At 47.6% G+C, this 19890-nt stretch overlaps 1 protein-coding gene across 1 annotated transcript in view; it reads left to right on the top strand.

Moving 5' to 3' along the window:
* The first annotated feature begins 480 nt into the window (after nucleotides 1–480).
* Nucleotides 481–19890, top strand: part of AHDC1 (AT-hook DNA binding motif containing 1) — a 30830-nt gene continuing 11420 nt past the window's right edge. The window contains exons 1-2 of the mRNA XM_056846205.1: nucleotides 481–644; nucleotides 18054–18091. Of these exons, the coding sequence (XP_056702183.1) occupies nucleotides 634–644; nucleotides 18054–18091 (49 nt within the window). The 5' untranslated portion in view covers nucleotides 481–633. The remainder of the gene's footprint in view (nucleotides 645–18053; nucleotides 18092–19890) is intronic.

Genomic DNA, 19890 nt, shown 5'->3' with positions numbered 1-19890 from the left:
TTGATTCCCCACTCCTCCACACCAGCGGTGGACACTAATCTGGCGAACTGGATTTGTTTCCCCACTCCTACACATGAAGCCAGCTGGGTGACCTTGGGCAAGTTACAGCTCTGTTAGAGCTCTCTCAGCCCCACCTACCTCACAGGGTGTCTGTTGTGGGGAGGGGAAGGTAAGGTGATGGTAAGCCGGTTTGAGTCTCCCTTAAGTGGTAGAGAAAGTCAGCATATAAAAACCAACTCTTCTTCTTAAATCTGAATCTCCAGTACCTGGCATTAAATTTTATGGTACACATGGCCCGGCCCGACCAACTGACATTGATGTCATATTCTGCCCTAGTAACAAATGAGTGTGACACCCCTGGTCTAACCATTATAACACACTGGCTCTGCCAAGATCCTCCCTCTCTTCCCTACCTCCTGTCTGCCTGGTCTGTCTATGTTTCACCTTCCTGGGTCTGTGTGCTTCCATTGAACAGATGGGAGCTCCATCGCCTGCCAGCCTGTTGGACTGGAAAATGGGGGCAACCCACCGGCTGAATGGATCCAGCGCACCCAGAGCGCAGGCCTGCGGCAGCCCAACAACGAAGTGGACCTCGGGGACAGAAACTTCAAAGTGACCTTGCACTGCAAGCACATGCGGCCCAGGTAAGCCCGAGCAGGGGGCAGGAGGGGAGGGTCTGGTTAGACCTCACCTAGAATACTGTGTTCAGTTTTCGGCAGCGCAATTTAAGAAAGATGTAGACAAGCTGGACCATATCCAGAGGAGGGCAACAAAGATGGTGAGGGGTCTGGAGACCAAGACCTATGAGGAAAGGTTGAAGGAGCTGGGTATGTTTAGGCTGAAGAGGAGAAGACTGAGTGGGGATATGATAACCATCTTCAAGTACTTTAAGGGCTGTCATATAGAGGATAGTGCCAAGTTGTTTTCTGTTGCCCCAGAAGGTCGGACCAGAACCAACAGGTTGAAATTAAATCAAAAAAGTTTCCGTCATTAGGAAGAATTTTCTAACAGTTAGAGTGGTTCCTCAGTGGAACAGGCTTCCTTGGGAGGTGGTAAGCTCTCCTCTGGAGGTTTTTAAGAAGAAGTCAGATGGCCATCTGTCAGCAATGCTGATTCTATGTCCTTAAGCAGATGATGAGAGGGAGGGCATCTTGGCCGTCTTCTGGGCATGGAGTAGGGGTCACTGGGGGTTTGTGGGGGGGAGGTAGTTGTGAGTTCCTGCATTGTGCAGGGGGTTGAACTAGATGACCCTGGTGGTCCCTTCCAACTCCATGATTCTATGATTATTTGAGCTGTTGCATGAATGGGCTTCTCTAAGAAGTCATGCTCCATGAGACCATATAACTGAGAATCAGGGCTTCATCCAGCCTGGAGAAGAGCAGTGATGTCATAATGGCCACACACCTTAAAGGCTCAAAATGTGTTTGTTTTGAGGAAGCAAATGCGGATTCCAAGCACACTCAGTATTAAATGTGAGTTTCCCCCCCCCCCTTGCATAGTTCGGTTGTGGGGTACAAACAGCCCTGCCCCGGAGTTCCCAAATGAGCCAATATTTCCCTCTTCTCATCTTTCGCCCATTTGAGAAAGCTCCCAAGAGGGTTGTGTTCCACCCACAGCCTCCTTCCTGCCCCTCAGGGGTCTGTGGGTCCTGACTGTTCTGTGCTGCTTTCCTGACCCTTTTGACTCCACATCTGGCCCAGAGTTGCCTGAAAACAGCAGTACAGGGAAGGGGGGAGAGAGGGAGGGGCGCAGTGTTCTCACAGGAACGGCTGTGCGTGTTTGCGGGGGGGGGGGGGGGAGGGGAGATGGCGATGGAGGGAAAGCCAAGAGGAAAGCCAGGTCTGTGGCAGACATCAGATCCTTTCCTCCTTTACCCTTGCTGGACAGCATCAGGAAGTTTGGGGCAAAAGGCAGTGACGCCAGAAAGAGAAACAAAAGGGAGCTCGAAGAACCCAAGCCAATGTCTAGGGCAGAAGGGTCGACAATCCCATGCAAATCGAGGAGGGAGCAGGAGGCGGAGGGGGGAGATCCTGAACAGCGCAGATGGCTCTCTTAGGTGCGACACGGCAGGGCCTGCCAGAGAGCTGAGGTCACTTCCTGCAGTGGTTCTCTGGGAGCAGAGCCATCCCGGAGCTGAGCGGGAGGGAAGGAAGGAGGTCATGCCATGCCGGCGAGGGCCAGCAGTGGAAAGCTTTCAGTGCCCCAGCTGCGGGGAGGAAATTGAACATATGCGAAGTGACATGGGAAAGAGCAGGAAAAAGGGGGAGATGCTGAGGGTGCAGGTATCCCTCGAGAGACAGGAAGGGGTCTGAAGCCGGTGGAATAAGGTGGCAGAGACTGTAAGTGGGAGAGGGTACCGTTTCTGATTGCAGGCGGGGAGTCCAAGTTTTGGAAGGCTCCCCTAGTTAAAAATCTACACCAAAGTGAGGGAGAAAATATAGCACCAGAGAGGAATGTTTAGCATATCCATCTTTCTTCTGTTTAGTCCTAGAGTTATTTACGCAGGGAAATCCCAAAACCAAAAACCTTGGAATACCTTTTGGGAAGACCAGCCATAAGGACGCACGGTAGCATGCGCAGACATGTGAGTTTCTCCAGCATGCGCTCACAGTTTTGTGTCATTTGGGGTTGGTCTTAACAAATGGTATTACGTGGTTTGGAGGCAGGGCTTTAGACTAACAAGACTACCCTGCAGGCTTTAAGTAGGGCAGTTGTTTTATGTAGGGGAAGGCTTTGCTAGTCCAGTATATCGTTTGCTGGATCACCAGCCTCTCCTCGCTGCATCTGCATGATCCAGATTCTCCATTCCACATTTAACTGCTGCAAACGCAAAGGCATTTGCATTGGCAACAGAGCATCTACTTGAGAGTTTTCTGCACAATTTATTCTATCAGCCACTGTTTCTCCTGAATTTTTCCTCCACTGTACCACCAGAAGGCTTTTTGAGGGCGTTAAAAAGAAGCAGTCAGTGGTCTATCATTATAGTGCTATAGCAATTACTTTTTTTTTTTTTTAATCCTCCCAAAGCCTGCTGGTGGCATGGCGGAAAAAATGGCAGCCACCAGGGTTGAAAGAAGGAAATGGTGCCCATGTGGGCTCATCCAGACAGCATGCTAGTGCACAGAGACTGCATTTTGTTGGGGGGGGGGGGGCGGAAATCGTAGTCAACCAAGTTTGAGAGTGAGAGCGTACCGAGGATGGAGAGAACTTGCAAAGTGGATGACTGGAGGACAGTGTCCTGTGGATGCTCCAGTTTGGAAGCAGAGGTGGAGAAAAAAGGTCTGCGTAGAAGCAACCCTCCTCACCATGCAACTGCAAATTAGTTGGCTCACGCAGGGGAATGAGGTGGTACAGCAGGCAACACGTCTTCAAATGTTGGGAGACGGTTTCCGGCTCTGAACGTTCACTCATGTTTGTTTGTTTTTTTAAAAAAACCTCCTTGCAAGCAGAAAGCTCACAAGAAAGAGAAAGGTCTACCACCTCCTCTCTTTTGTGCTGATTTTCTGTTAGCAGGGATTTTTGGACATAGGAGAGCACTCCAAAATGTTACTCTTCACTTGTTGTTCGAAGCTGTACAGTACTCTCTGCCACTTCATTATCCTGCATTTGCAAACCAGTCCTGAAGCCGTGTCCCTCACATGTTGTGGCTAAGGATGCAAATCGCAGTCCGAAGTTCCTCATTTCCAAATCTGTTCTCAGCTACTTGGGTGAAGCTGGCATCTCACCTCTGGGGACCTACCTTCAATGCTGTGCTTCAGGTATCCCTTAGGATTAGCAGAATTAGTATTAGGCATCTTCTATTTTGTTTATTTCGATTGCTTAAAAACGCTGCATTCCGCAGCTGGGGCACTGAAGACAGTGTGGTGTAGTGGTCAGAGTGTCCAACTAGGATCAAGGCAACCTGGGCTCAGATCTTCACTCTGCAAGGGAAGCTCACTGGGCAACCTTGGGATAGTTACTCTCTCTCAGCCTAAACCTCACAGGGTTGTTGTTGTGAGGATAAAAATGGAGGAGGGAAGGGTCATGCTGTAAGCCACTTTGGGTCCTCTTCCAGGAGAAAAGCGGAATATAAGTATCTAAATAAATGTTCATAGAGCTAAATGGCAACCAACCAATCAAATGTGATTAAAGAACTTTGGCCATTATACATCCCAATTTCCTATCCTTTAGATGGCCTTTTTTTGCCAATTCATGTCTTGAAGCTAGATTGCAGTGTTGGCCTTCAGAGCATCTTGGAGAGGAGGCAGTTGGTGTTGTGTGTGTGTGTGTTAAGTCACTTCTGACTCAAGGCGACCCTGTGAATCAATGTTCTCCAAAACATCCTTAAGCAGATGATGAGAGGGAGGACATCTTGGCCATCTTCTGGGCATGGAGTAGGGGTCACTGGGGTTGTGGGGGGAGGTAGTTGTGAATTTCCTGCATTGTGCAGGGGGTTGGACTAGATAACCCTGGTGGTCCCTTCCAACCCTATGAGTCTGTGATAGGTCTTGAAAATTGAGGGCTGTGGCTTCCTTTATAGTCAATCAATCTGTTGTTGGGTCTTCCTCTTTTCCTGCCACCTTCAACTTTTCCTAGCATGATTGTCTTTTCCAGTGACTCTTGTCTTCTTATAATGTGGCCAAAAGTACAATAGCCTCAGTTTAGTCATTTTAGCTTCTAGGGTCAGTTCAGGCTTGATTTGTTAGAGTGGCTGAATTAGTGTTTCCATCCTGATGTCACATGCTGATTCTGAGTGTCTGCATTTGAACTAGGGCAATCAGCACAGGGATTGGCACAGTTGCCATCTGGACTGCTGGCGTTGGGTGCGTTGATTCAGCACAGTTCCCAGCACTTCTGCCTTGGATGTAGCTGTCTGCAAAATACCATCAGCAAAACCCAAACGTTCCTATGCTGGAAGGGGGAAGAGAACAATTCCTCGCTTGTAGAAAACTAGCATCTCCAAGGGGAAAAAATGAATTCCTTTAAACTCCTAGTATGATTCTTTTAAAAAAATAATTCTGTGTGCGAGGAGTTCTTTGCAAGCAGAAGGAATTCACACACTCCGCCTGAAATTGAACAGGCCAGGAAAAATGTTGCCGCTTGATTTGGCCAAAGGGTATCGACTTGTTCCTGACATTAGTATGGGAAAAGTAACTGATCCAAAGCAGCTGTAGATATCAGGAAAGGTTACATTAGAAGCAAGCCCCATCTGAAGTTAAGCATTGGCAACAAGGATTCTGTCGCCCCAGCTGTAAACGAAAACCAAAACACAGAATTCTATGTGCAAGATAACGACGTTTTGACCCTACTTGTAAGAATAAATAGATTTAACGCCATATACTTGCAAAGGGGATGGGGGGAGGCAGCCTGGTATAGCCCGATCTCGGAAACCAAGCAGGTTCAGTACTTGGATGGGAGACCACCAAAAACGATTCTGCAGAGGAAGGCAATGGCAAACCACGTCGTCTTCTCACTTGTCGTGAAAGCTCCTTGCTGGGGTAGCCATAAGTCAGTTACAACTGATGGCACATACCTATGTAACTGCAGAAGCAATGCCACTACCTGTCTTTTCTTCTCCTATTGAGGCTTAAAGCAGCTTAGGGACGGGGGGAGCCAATTTTTGGTTGGAGAAATAGCCCAGGAAATGAGTCAACCCCCTGCCATTTTGCCAGTGCCACAACCATATTCCCCATGCCTCTCTCTGCATGGGAGCCTTTTAGGCCCAAATAAGATGTCTGGAGTTTCACAGTGTTGCCTGTAGTGTGACCCAAAAGTTCAGGAAGAAGGTACCAGCATGGACTGGGAAGTGTGCTCATTATTACTGTTCCATGTCAGGTGTCCAGTTTTGAAATTATAGTGATGGGTAGGACCGTGACTCGGCAGTCGAGCATCTACTTTGCATCGCCAAATAAAAGGATCAGTCGCAGCCAAGTTGCAGCCAACTTATGGCAACCCCATAGGGTTTTCAAGACAGGAGATTGTTTGCCATTGGCTGCCTCTGCATAGCAGCCCTGGACTTCCTTGGTGGTCTCCCATCCAAGAACTAATCAGGGCGGACCTTGCTTATCTCAAGATCTGATGAGACTGGGCTAGGCTGGGCCATCCAGGTCAGGTGATCGCGTAGTAGGTGGTGTGAAGGACCTCTGCCTGAGACCCTGGAGAACCACTTCCAGTCAGAGTAGGCAATACTGATGGTGATCGATGAACCACCTGAGTCAGGATAAGGCAGCTTCATGTGCATACATTTTTCTTCAGAGGGGCTGCCGCTCTTTAGTAGAGCATCTGCTTAGCCTAAAGAAGGGTCCTGATTAAATCCCTTTCATCTCCACGTGGAAGGTTCAGGTGATGGGTAAAGAGAGCCTGGAGAGCTGCTGCCCATCAGAGTACACAACACTGACCTCGATAGACCAGTATGTGTGTGATGTGGCATCAAGTCACAGCCGACTTATGGTGACCCCAGCAAGGGGCTTTCAAGGCAAGTGAGAAGCAGAGGGGATTTGCTGTTGCCTTCCTCTCCAGAATATTCCTTGGTGGTCTCCCTTCCGAGTATCGACCCTGCTTCACTTCTGAGATCTGAGGAGATCGGGATATATGATGCTGCCATCGCTCTCTTGATAGACAAATAGTCTGACTCAGTATAAGGCAGCTCCATGTGTTCTCGTTACACCTACATGATCACATGAAGCTGCCTTATAGTGAATCAGACCCTTGGTCCATCAAAGTCAGTATTGTCTAAGACCAGCAGCGGCTCTCCCGGGTCTCGGGCAGAGTTCTTTCACATAACCTACTTGCCTAGTCCCTTTAACTGGAGATGCCAGAGATTGAACCTGGGACCTTCTGCATGCCAAGCAGATGCTCTACCACTGAGCCATGGTTCCACGGCATTCTGAGATAGGGGTAAGCTTGTTCCCTGCTCCAGGTGATCCCAACCATTGAGAGCTGCATCTACAATACAGCCTCACCCTAGGCTCTGTTTCTTCACTACATTAGCACGGGGGGGGGGGGGAGGCAAACCTTTTTGACCTCAATGCTGAAAAAAGCACAAACTCCACCTATGAGAACATTGGCCTGGCAGCAGACCAGTGGGGCGAGAGAGGCTTGCACTTGGCCAGACGCACTGGGTTGGGTCCAGCCCACTTTTCTTCTGGTGGCAAAGGAAGAGGAAGTCCTCTTTCCTCACCCCAAAAAAAAAAAAAAAAAAAGATTCAGCTGGCAATCAAAAGCCATGTGGGAGGGGGGCATGCAGTGAAGAAGGAAGTTGGAAGAGGCTGTGTGCCGTAGCCCACAGGGAGCAAACTGTGCCCCAGCAGTGCTGCCAGCATGTTGGGGGTCCACCTCAGACCTGGCTGGTGGCTCCACAGGTCCATGAGGAGATGACAGGCATGATGTTGTGCCTGTCACCTTCTCCCATGCCACCAGTGTTGCCAGAGGATCAGGGGCTCACCTCAATTACTTTGGCAGAGAACGGGCCCCACGTGTCAAGCGAAATGTTTTGGTGTGCCACTGTTCGTGGCACTTACCTACTGTTGCACCAGCACGTGACACAATTCTAAGGATCGGACCACAAATCTGCTTTCGCCATTCTTGAAATTATCTTGAAAATATAATGCACTTTGAAGCTGCCTTATACTCAACAGGGCCATCGTCATGTCTGGCACACAGTTTTGCCTGCTTCAACTGTCAGCTGGCTTTCCTAGGTCCCGGGCTGAGGTGGTCTTTTCTGGCACCTGCCTTTTGAGATCCTGAAGCTGGAGATGGCTCCAAAGGCCACTGAGCCACAGCCCCTCCACTAGCATTCTGCCTTTCCTTCCAACTAGGGCTCTGTCTGCAGCATTGACCAGTGTAGGGGTTAAGAGCAGTGGTTTGGAGCGGTGGACGCTAACCTGGTGAACCGGGTTTGATTCCCCACTCCTCCACATGAGCAGTGGATGCAAATCTGGTGAACTGGGTTGGTTTCCCCACTCCTACACATGAAGCCAGCTGGATGACCTTGGGCTAGTCATAGCTCTCTTAGAGCTCTCTCAGACCCACCTACCTCACAGGGTGTCTGTTGTGGGGAGGGGAAGGTAAGGTGATTGTAAGTCAGTTTGATTCTTCCTTACGTGGTAGAGAAAGTCAGCATATAAAAACCAACTACTACTCCTCCTCTGCTTCTTCTTCTGCCGCTGCCGTCCTTGGGAAGATCCCCAACCAGGCATGATGCAGATTACCATCTTTCCGCTATTTCTCCCCCTTGCCTGGTAATCAGAAACATAATGCAAGTTTCCAATCTTAGCAATTATAGTTAATGGCCACTGATAACCCCATCCTCCACAAATTTGTCGAGTCCTTTAAGAAATAAAATAAAATAAACCCAGCAGCCATCTGTGCTAGCGGCAAAGAATAAGTTGCATTCCCTTTCCTCTGTTTTCTGGAAGCGTGCTCTTTCAGGGCATGGTGGAGCCACAGGTTTATGCTCAGGTGTGCTCACAGGACTTGGGTTTCCCATGAGGGGTTTGCCTTGGGCAGCACTCTGCCAAGGAGGCAGCAGTTGTGCTCCAGCGGTGAATGGACTTCCCACTCCCCAGCCTTGAGGGACATGTTCTGGCATCTCACAAACAGCAGGTTTCAAAGGCTGGAGAAGGCTGTAGGACAGCAAAAGTCCTGTTGCCCAAACACGGGGAACAACAGTCTGGCTGGATCGGGTCCTGGGGTGGGGAATAAGCAGGGGAGCCTCTTGTTGGAAGCCAGGGTTTATAGAAGGGGTTTGCAGGGGGTGGCTGGTAGGACTGCCAAGATATGGGAAGGACTGGAAAAGGTTCCTGATGAGAGAGACAACGTGGTGTAATGGTCAGAGTAGAACCAGGGAAACGTGGTCCTAATCTGGGCTCTTGCGATGAAATTAACTGGATAACCTTAGGTGACCACTTCCTTCTGCACCATCCCAGACCACCACTTCGGATCCTCCTCCCAATCTCTGCTCTCTGTGCCCCCCATCTGTAGAGGTGAGACAGGTGGCAGCCAGTGGCGACACTCACCTTTGGAATACCCTCCCTCTGGAGGATCATTTGGTGCCAGCCTTACTGTCCTGTACATACCAGGCCAAAACATTTCTTTTTACTCAGGCTTTTAACTGAGGGGCTCCATATCTTTTAGCCATTTTATGGTCTGTTGCTAGCTTGAAGACTTTTATTAATATCATTTTTAGTTTGCCCGTTTTTATGACCTGGCTTGTTTCCAACGGCTTGTTGGTTTTCTTTGCATTGTTTTAGTTATGATTCACCTCGAGTAGGCCTCTAGAGAGATGGCATATCCATTTTGTAAATAAATAAGCTGGGCTAATCACATTCCCTCTCAGCCTAAGCAACCTTGCAGGGCTGTTGTGAGGATGAAAATGGAAGAGGGGAGAGCCGGGCATCCCGCTCTGAGCTGCTTTTGGAGGTGGGCAGGTTGAAGAAAATGGTACTCTGAATAATGGTGCAACTAAAAGGGATGAGTGGGGCTGGGGTTTGACTCAAGATCTCCATAAGTGATGCTTCCTGAAAGTTTAGGGGTTTATCGAGGGAGTTCAGAGAAAGAAATTGAATCTCAGGTTCACCAAGCGCATTGGAATTCCTCATCCTCCCACACTTCTCACACTTAGCATAGAGAATCTTGCCCCCCCCCCAATACTTGTCTGCATACCCAACTGTGCGCTCAATACCACGCCACAAATGAGGGATTTGTCAGGATTTAAGCTGCACATGGCTTTCCCTGGCCTCTTCTCCAGCCCAGGGTCACTGAGATTAATTCCTGGAGCTGGAGGTGAAGGGAGCTAGTGTTGACCAGGCAAGGACAAAAAGGATAGGGCTGTCTCCCAAGAGCTAGCATGGTGTAGTGATTAGATTGTCGGAGGAGTGTCCTGGAGACCCATGTCTGAACCCATGCTCTGCCATGTAAGCTCTCTGGGAGACCTTGGGCCAGCTGCTCACTCTCAGCCTCACCTAAGAGGAGACATGCTAGAGGTCTATAAAATTATGCATGGTTTGGAGAGAGTGGACAGGGAGAAGTTTTTCTCCCTCTCTCATCATACTAGAACGCGGGGTCATCTGCTGAAGCTGGAGGGCGAGAGATTCAAAACAGATAAAAGGAAGTATTTCTTGACACAACGCATAGTGAAATTGTGGTACTCCCTGCCCCAGGATGTGGTGATGGGTGCCAACTTGGAAGGCGGAGAAGAGAGCGGACATGTTCATGGAGGAGAGGGCTATTTGTGGCTACTAGTCAAAATGGATTCTAGTCATGATGCATACCAATTCTCTCCAGGATCAGAGGAGCATGCCAAATATATTGGGTGCTGCAGAACAGAGGGCAGGATAATGCTGCTGCAGTCGTCTTGTTTGTGGGCTTCCTGGAGGCACCTGGTTGGCCTCTGTGTGAACAGACTGTTGGACTTGATGGACCTTGGTCTGATCCAGCATGGCCTTTCTTATGTTCTTAAGGCTTTCTTCGCACTGCTTTACTAGGTTGATACCTGCACACATAGTATATGAGAGACTTATACTAACCAGTATTACAACAAGAACCTATTATACTAGATGTTTGAGTAATTGGGAATAGAATTTACAACATATACACATGCCTGGTTGGGTTTGAACTGTTTGTATTTGTATTCATTAAGGTATTTCTGTAAACGTGTGAAGGCTTAAGAAAGGGTTTTAATTAACCACTGATGAAGGCCCCATAGGCCAAAACGCGTTTGATATGTGGTTACAGTTATCAACCTCAGGATATGCCATTGTGCTATTTTAATGCTTTTAAATAATTTTAAGTTTTACATAGCGCTTCTAATAAATTATACTTTCAGTATTTATACATAGACTTATATATATTTTCTTTTCACCCAACCTTGGGTACCCAGCTTTCTTATGTTCTTACATCATAGGTGAGGTGGCTGTGAGGATAAAGTGGAGGAGGGGAGAAAGGTGTTGCAAGCTGCTTTGGGTCCCCAAATAAATAAATAAATAAGTTACAGCAACCTAACTAAACAGGTCTAGGGCTGGCTGTTGATTGGATAGAAAATCCTGTGTACGCTGCTTAGGGAAGGAAGATACCTACAAATGGAATGAACAGATAACATACAGGAAGGGCCATCCTTTGGCCAATCCAGTGGCATCATACTCTCAGCCAGTCTCAGGGGCAGAAGATGTGAGCTGTGGTTCATATTGAAATAAATGCTGTTCGTCTTTAAAGCACCACCACTGTACTTTTGTTTTAGAAGAAGAAGAGTTGGTTTTTATATGCCAACTTTTTCTACCACTTAATGGAGACTCAAACCGGCTTACAATCACCTTCCCCTCCCCACAACAGACATCCTGGGAGGTAGGCAGGGCTGAGAGAGCTCTAAGAGAGCTGTAACTTTCCCAAGGTCACCCAGCTTGCTTCATGTGGAGGAGTGGGGAAATAAATCCAGTTCACCAGACTAGCCTCCGCCGCTCATGTGGACGAATGGGGAATCGAACCCGGTTCTCCAGACCAGACTCCACCACTCCAAACCACCGCTCTTAATAGGGTTGCCAATTGCCCGGTGGTGGCGGGTAAACTACCGCCCATCCACTGGGCTGCCCGCCGGCCAGCTGAGGGCTGGCACCAGCTGAGGGCCAGTGGGCACTGTGGGCACGTGCACGTGTACGCAGACGTAGCGCATGCATCACTTCCGGTTTAACCCGAAAGTGGCATGGATGCTCTAGCACCCTCAGCTAAAACTCTATGGAAACCATAGAGTTTTGGCCGGGATTGCTAGAGCGTCCCCGTCACTTTCGGGTTAAACCGGAAGTGACGTAGATGCATCGCATGCAGGCACATGAGCGTTCCGTGCCAGGCTTGTGTGCGCATTGTGCACTAATGCCACGGCCCCGCGACGCTCCCACCGGTGGAGCTGCGAGGCCTGGCAAGCCTAGCTCTTAACCACTACACCACGCTGGCTGATTTTACTGATATTACACACCCCTGATTTATTTCTGGGCCAGAAGACACCGAGACCTTGGATGCTTACCGTCCCAGGTAGTTTCCTAAAGTAATTTGCAGCTTCGAGCCTTGAGGTTCCTGTATCAAACTTGAGCACTTTTGACCAGAACGAGCCCTCTGGAGATTTTTCAGAAAAGATTTCATTAGGCCTCACCTTCACCCCATCACATTCCATGACCCTTCAGATGCTCTCCCTCCCAACACCACCGGTAGGTTACTGCCCTGTGCTCACTGCTTTCCTGTAGGGAGTCCACCCAACACGCTGGAATGGTGGACATTTGGATCAGCTTTTAAAACTCTTCAACAAATAATAGAACTGATAAAATGCACGCGCACACACAAAAGAGCAGTCAAAAACATACAACATTAGCTCTGGGATGTGTAAAGGTTAATACATGGACACATTACATGAGGTTCCTGGAGTCCCATGTGCAGCTGGCTGTATCATGTTGCCTTCCCTCCCTTTAAAAGTCTGGTGGAGTCTTGACCCATTAGTCAGGAGTCTCTGGTCTGGAAACAGACCTTGTTATCAATGAAAGCTCAGATTTTGCTCATTCAAGTTAAGAGGGAGACTGCCCGCTTCCAAAAGAAAAGGTTAAATTTTATTTTGTATTAAATTTTATTTTGTAAGGACACTCATGGGTCTGGTTGCTTTTAAACACAGGATGTACACAAGCAAAACATCACTTGAGCACTGTGGAAGCACACTTCCCTTGCAGCCTGTTTAAACAGGCAAATTCCCTTCTAGGTTAAGCACAGGTGAATCCATTCCTATCCGTTTGAAGCAGAAACCAAGTATGCACAGAGCTGATTGGCTGGTGGCTGTGACGTCACAAATTTACCATTTACCCTCCCCATAAAAAATTGGATATGGGTATGCATTTTAAAGGGAGGGAAGGCAGCACGGTATAGCCCGATCTTGTCAGATCTCAGAAGCTAAGCAGGGTCAGTACTTGGAAGGGAGATCACCAAGGAAGACCTTACAGAGGAAGGCAATGGCAAACCACCTCTGCTTCTCACTTGCCTTGAAAGCCCCTTGCTGGGGTCACCAAAAATCGGCTGCGACTTGACAGCCCTTTCTACACACACGCATGCATTTTTAAAAGATGCCAAAAGAACTTTTAACTGCCTAAACACATGAGCAGCCCTAGAAACAAAAAAGTACATAGACTGCGTGTTTCTAACTATAGGGGTACGGATGGCTGGTACTGTGATGCTCCTAATAAGCTTTCTACAAAAGGATGGCACAGGTTCACTTGATCAGGCATCCAAGTCTTTGTTAGAGAGGCAGAGAGAAACAAAGGTGAGTGAAAAGTTGAAAGGGAGCTAACAAAATCCATGGACTCCCTTCACCCTCAGAATGTTGGGATTCTTTGCACACCTTGTGGTCAGATTCTATTAGCTTTTGTCATTGTTTTTAAATTCATAATCCATCATTTCTATAAACACTCAGGACAATCAGGCTTATAAAAATGAGATTACTACATTCAATTGACATTAGTTAAACAATAAACGTTAAATGAATAAAAAGTGCACATTTTTAAAATGGGGCTACTAAAGAAGAAGAGTTGGTTTCTATATGCCGACTTTCTCTACCACTTAAGGAAGAATCAAACTGGGTTACAATCACTTTCCCTTCCCCACAACAGACACCCTGTGAGGTAGGTGAGGCTGAGAGAGCTCTAAGAGAGCTGTGACTAGCCCAAGGTCACCCAGCTGGCTTCATGTGTAAGAGTGGGGAAACCAACCTGATTCACCAGATTAGAGTCAACTGCCCATGTGGAGTAGTGGGGAATCAAACCCGGTTCTCCAGATTAGAGTCCACCACTCCAAACCACCGTTCTTAACCACTATACCACACTGGCATGGTATTTTATTTGTCTCTGTTGTATTTGTCTCTGGCTACTCAGTTGCCAAACCTGAAAAGTTGATGCCAGAAGATCCTAAGAGGTAAGCTTCAGCAAACATTCCACAGGAAGTGGTGGGGAGTAAGGAATGGCTGAGATCTGTCAGAAAATTTCCATGTGCACCAGGTTGTTTTCCCCCCCCCCCATTTCCTCTTCCCACAGCAGACCTCCAACTCCCCCTTCATGCTGTTCCGGGGAGTCTCCTGTCCCCCAGGACAACCATTTCAGGGGAATTTTGGGCTGTAACAGGAAGGAGAAAACAAGAAATGCATGCTCCATGGACAGAAGTCCATTCCACCCCTGGAAACCTTCCTGTGGATCTAAGCCAATGCCTTTATGTGGATTAGTAGTTATGAGCGGTGGTTTGGAGCGGTGGACTCTGATCTGGAGAACTGGGTTTGATTCCCCACTCCCTCCACATGAGCAGCGGAGGTTAATCTGGTGAACCAGGTTGGTTTCCCTACACCTACACATGAAGCCAGCTGGGTGACCTTGGGCTAGTCACAGCTAGTGACCTTGGGCTAGTCTTAGAGCTCTCTCAGCCCCACCTACCTCACAGGGTGTCTGTTGTGGGGAGGGAAAGGGAAGGTGATTGTAAGCCGGTTTGATTCTTCCTTAAGTAGTAGAGAAAGTCAATAGAGGGAGGGTCTTCTTAGGAGGCGTCCCTCAGGGATGCTTCACAGATTACATGGCAGCCAACGGGTGTCTTTTTATTTAAACATTTCTGCCCCACTTTCCCATGCAACCATGGAATCCAAAGAACCTATAACTCATACCAAAAAAACAGCAAGCAGAACATTTAATTCAAACCAGTCAGAGTAAAATACTAAAACAGATTTTTCCTGAACAAATGAAGAAAGATGTACAAGTAAATACAACCAAAAAAGCATATCCCAGAGAGAAGGAAAAATTAGACACCATCCCAAAGAGAAGGAAAAATTAGACATCATCCAGGCAGAACACACATGCACACAACAGCATCTTAATCTGTATTCTAATAAACAGAGAATAAGCAGAGATGGGGATGAATCTGCTAAGGTTGGGAGCTCCACAGCCTGGTGCCATCACCAAAAAGGGCCTGACACTCCCACTCACACATGAACACATGAAGCTGCCTTGTACTGAATCAGACCCTTGATCCATCAAGTCAGTACTGTCTACTCAGACTGGCAGCGGCTCTCCAGGGTCTCAAGCAGAGGTCTTTCGCATCACCTACTTGCCTAGTTCCTTTAACTGGAGATGCCGGCGATTGAAGCTGGGACCTTCTGCATGCCAAGGAGATGCTCTACCACTGAGCCACGGCCCCGCCCCTCAAACAAAGGTGGAACACCAGGTGTTCACCTAAAGATCCAAGTATGCAGGTAGTCTCAGATGGGCAGAAGCAAGCCTTTATTTCTGAAATAGTTATTAAAGGCCAAAACTGGTCTTTGGTCTTTTAATTGAACTCAGAAACGAACTGGGATCTGGTGAAGAAAGTGTAGTATCAGAGGTGTGTAATCAGATATATGGTAAGTATAAATGCTTTAATTTTCTGCAAGCAAAGTTACAAATGTATCTAGCACTTGGGAGAGAGCTGCAGACTGCTGTACCCTTGAGCTACCTCTACAAGTGTTATCTTAATTTTTGCCCAGCTGAGAGGTAGTAAAAATAATCGTTGAAATTAATAGAAATAGTCTCACAATAGGACCACCAACCCATTTGGATATCCAGTTAAACTTTATAACACTGAAAACCTTTAACTCTGATGTGTTATCATCAATCACATTATTGCATATTATTTTTTGCCAGAACCATTCACATTTAAACAGTAAACATATCCTTTAAAATATGTTTTATATGTCTGCAGTATACATAGGAATGATTATTGTCCTACACTGTAGATTGTTGTACATAAAAATGTTCATACAACATATTTTGAATGAGGAAAACCTGGTCTTAAAAAATATTTAACTAATTCCAAAAAAGATAAGATAGGAGGTTTTATTCCCTGTGCTCCCCAAAATTTCCTAATGTAGCCATTGGAAAAATTTGGAGGGGGGGGATTCATTGGAGGGTGAAAAATTGGGGGGGATTCATTGGAGGGTGAGAAGGTTTTTCCTGAAGTTTTCCAGTTTTCCCCCACACCTTCACGTCTTTTAAGTTTATTACCTGAACGAGAACTAAATCATTTGCAATGGGGTTGTTTTATATCTGTATTTTTTTAATATTTATTTTATACAAATGGTTCTTACGTTGTTGTTAAACGTGCCTTGGGTCTCGAGATTCTCAGGAGAAAGGCTAGGCATATGGAATATTTTAAATAAATAAATAATGGACTGAAGAGCCCTATTTAAAGGTGAATTTCCCTGCTGAGTATACTAGTGCTCAACCGGGCTGACATGCGCTCACCCACACATGGCTTGCACATACTCTGCCTCACGTATGCTCTCCCTGTGTTTCGGTCTCAGCTTTGACCAGTGTATCGTGAACATTTTGGCTAGTCTAAAGAAGGGTCCGTCCTCCTTGCCGGCTTAGGGCTGCAGCTGGACTCTTTGAAGCCTGACCTCCTTTTGGCCCGTGGAGGAACTCGGCTCCTGCCTCAGCAGGGAACAAGCTACCAAAAGGGCGCATGAAGAGGTGTTTGTTCGAGGCTGAGGCTGGCCTTTGGCAGTGGCAAATTTTCATTTTCGGCGTTCGCCACCGAGAAGAAAGTTGCAAACAAAGAAGCGCCATTCTTTCTCTGTGTCTCCCCTTTCGTCCGTCCTTCCTCCTAGGCCCGGGCTGAGGGGAGGAGCGGAACCATGTAACCGATATATTTTTCAACCTTGGTGCCAGGTGCATGTTTCCTCAGCCGGCTTTTCTGCTCGGCTGTTGCGCTAAAAAAAAAAGGGGAGGGGGACTGTACAAAGGAGGCTTTTTGTCAGACCAGAGAACCAACGCAGCCAGGTCAGAAAGTTTAAACACAAAGTGGTGGGGGGACGGGACCATTTAACAGGCATGGCGGCTTCGAAGGGGATCTGTAGCTCATCGGGGACACCTAGTGGAAATGTGGTTACAAGCTCTTGTAGCCAAAGGTGACTCGCACCACAGTTACGAGACACATTTGCGACTCCTTGTTAATGAATCCAGAATAACAGCCACCCTCTGACTTGGTGCAGTCGCATCCTGTAATTTCCACTTCATTTAAAGATAGGCGTTGAAGCGGAGGATATGAAACCCACCTTTTGGTGAACTGGGCGTCATTGGATGCGCGGGCACCTTGCGAAGCATTGCTATAGCGCAACGACAGCAGAGTAACCAAGGGAGTGCTGATGATGCCTTTCCGTGCCTTTAGCATGTTAAGTGCCCAAGTTGACGTTATTACCGCAAATGGACAGCCTTATTTGAAATTTACCCAGTACCATTTCCATTATCTCCATCTCGACGTCTCGCTTTATCCCCCCTCCAAAACCTGATGGAGCATTTTGCTAGACCGAGGTGTCTAACAGCAATGAAAAGAGCAGAGATGGGGGGGGGTGGAAGTAGGAAAGGGGGGGCGATGCCAACAATTTGCAGGCAAAGGAGGATGGAGACTGGGCAAGCTGTGAGACCGGCTATTCCACCCAATCAAAGAAATGGTTACCCCTCAGCAGCTGCCTATTCCTCTGAGTCTTCTAGATTTGAAGCAGGAACCCTTATGGTGTGTGGCTGGACCTTCCCTAGCATACCACAAGACCTGTATGTTTTGGAGTTCTGTTGAGATGCAGAAGGGAATAGGAGTGTGCATCATGAGCCACTGTGCATTGCTAGTAGGATGAAGTCTCTGACCTGCCAAGGCCTAGTGAAAAATCAGGCGCCTGGCTTCCTGCCTTGGCTAGGGCAGTAGCTGAGCCTGGAGAACCCACTCTCTGAGGTTCGGTTTGAGTACAGCCACCCACCACTGGAGGCTGGCATCCTGGCTTGATCTGGGTTAGACAGACCCCAGTTTTCCCCACCTTGAGCATAGGTGTATACGATCAGAATTGGAAGCAGCAGGAAATGAAGGAGCAAATTAGTGTCACCAGAAAGCTTGTGTGCCCGCTGCACAGATTGGCTGCCCTTGAGGCAGAAGGAATGAGATTGGCATGTTACTTTTGATAGACTCGACTGAGCCCTGACAGGAAGGGCTGGCAAAGGGCAAACTCTGTTATCTAGGCTAAACTCCCTTTCTTTCCTTCTCCACAGAGAACTGAAGTGTAACAGCAGGAGCAGCAAAGCAGAAGGTGAGTTGTGGACCCAGGGCTTTAAAAAAAAATGTTGGCTCCCTTCTCTTACATGGCGGCAGCAAAAAGCCTTTCCGGCAACCAGTTTTATTGCACAATAAATGGGCATTTCTTCTTAATCTGTCTGCACTAGTTGCCTTTCAGTGTGGAAATATCAGTTCCCGACTGCTCAAACACCATGATTTTGTGCCTGAAGAAAGCACAAGTCCTCTTGGTAGCACCCAATTACTGTCATGAATCTTTTGCAATGTGTGATTATGTGACATGGGCACCTTTTGGATTGTGGTTGAGATGTGATTAGGGACTAGTTGATTCATCTCCCCCCTCCATGCCTACACCATTTGGCGATTCTACCAACCCACCCATTAATTCTTCCAATACCATACCCTGTCCACTTGTACCACATCTGGGCAGAAATGCCACCTAGCCATGGGTCTTAGGGTGCTAGAATCTATGTTCCTGTTTATGTCCCTTGCAGGGAAATAGTGGCTTATAACCAAGCAATTTTTTAAATTCATTGTGGGTGAGCATGGCTACCCCCTCCTGTCTCCCACAGCATTCTCTGCAATGTAGTGACTCTTTAGTTCAAGGTGTCTTTCCTGCCATCTATCTTGGAGTGAATATGTAGCTGTTTTTAAAGGGACGGGGGGCAAAGAACAGTTCAGCTTTCATAGCATCATAGAGTAGGCAGGGACCATCAGGGTCATCTAGTCCAACTCCCTGCACACTGCAGGAGATTCACAACTACCTCCCCTAATCACAACTATCTTTCTCTGAAGAACATGAGGGTAACTCTGCTGGGTCAGACCAGCAGTCTGTCATGTCCAGCACTGTTTCCCACAGTGGCCAGTGAAATGCCAAAGGGAAGCCCACAAGCAAACAACAGCCCTCACCTGCCAACCAGTCCCCTTCATCTGACATTCTGCTTCAGAATCTGGAGGTCACCTGTGCCTGCAGAAGGTGCATTTTCCAATGCTGGCATCGCTGTTCATGGTCTGTGCACAAGGCTGACTCCAGAGCACGTTGCTGTGTTAATTTTACTTTAAAAAAATCAGCAGCAGAGCTGGTAATATGAAAGAATATTGTATATGAGTCAGAAAGACTGTGAGCTTGTGAATGTTTATTTTTTAATAATTTAAGTGTTTACTTTACTAAACAAAACATACAGCCCTAATAGCTAATAGCCAATGGTATAAAGGTAAAAGTAGTCCATTGTGCAAACACTTGGTCAATACTGACCCATGGGGTGACATCACATCCTGACGTTTACTAGGCAGACTATGTTTACAGGGTGGTTTGCCAGTGCCTTCCCCAGTCATCTACACTTCACCCCCAGCAAACTGGGTACTCATTTTACCGACCTGGGAAGGATGGAAGGCTGAGTCAACCTTGAACCGGCTACCTGAAACCAATTTCCATCGGGATCGAATTCAGATTGTGAGCGAAGCTTGGGCTGCAGTACTGCAGCTTACTACCCTGCGCCACGGGGCCCTTTAGCCAATGATATAGCCTCCTATCAATTTGCCCGACCCTTTTTTCAACCCATCTAAGCCAATGGCCATAAGAAGAGTTGGTGATAAAGTTGTCCCATCCACAAACTTGTCACATGTAGCCAGGATGCAATGCTGCCGACATGCAGGCTGGTCCATGCTTTTACTTCCGGAGATATAAAACTCAAACCCCCCCCCTTCCCAGCCACACACAATATGGCACCACCCACCAAGAAGGTTCCCCTGTGCAAACTCCATTGGACAGGTGGGGAATTGCGGAAGAGCGTAGAAGCGTTCCAGTTGGACTAT

The sequence above is a fragment of the Euleptes europaea genome, chromosome 3, assembly GCF_029931775.1.
Source record: "Euleptes europaea isolate rEulEur1 chromosome 3, rEulEur1.hap1, whole genome shotgun sequence".
Lineage (NCBI taxonomy): Eukaryota > Metazoa > Chordata > Lepidosauria > Squamata > Sphaerodactylidae > Euleptes > Euleptes europaea.
This window is presented reverse-complemented; position numbering and strand designations above follow the sequence as displayed.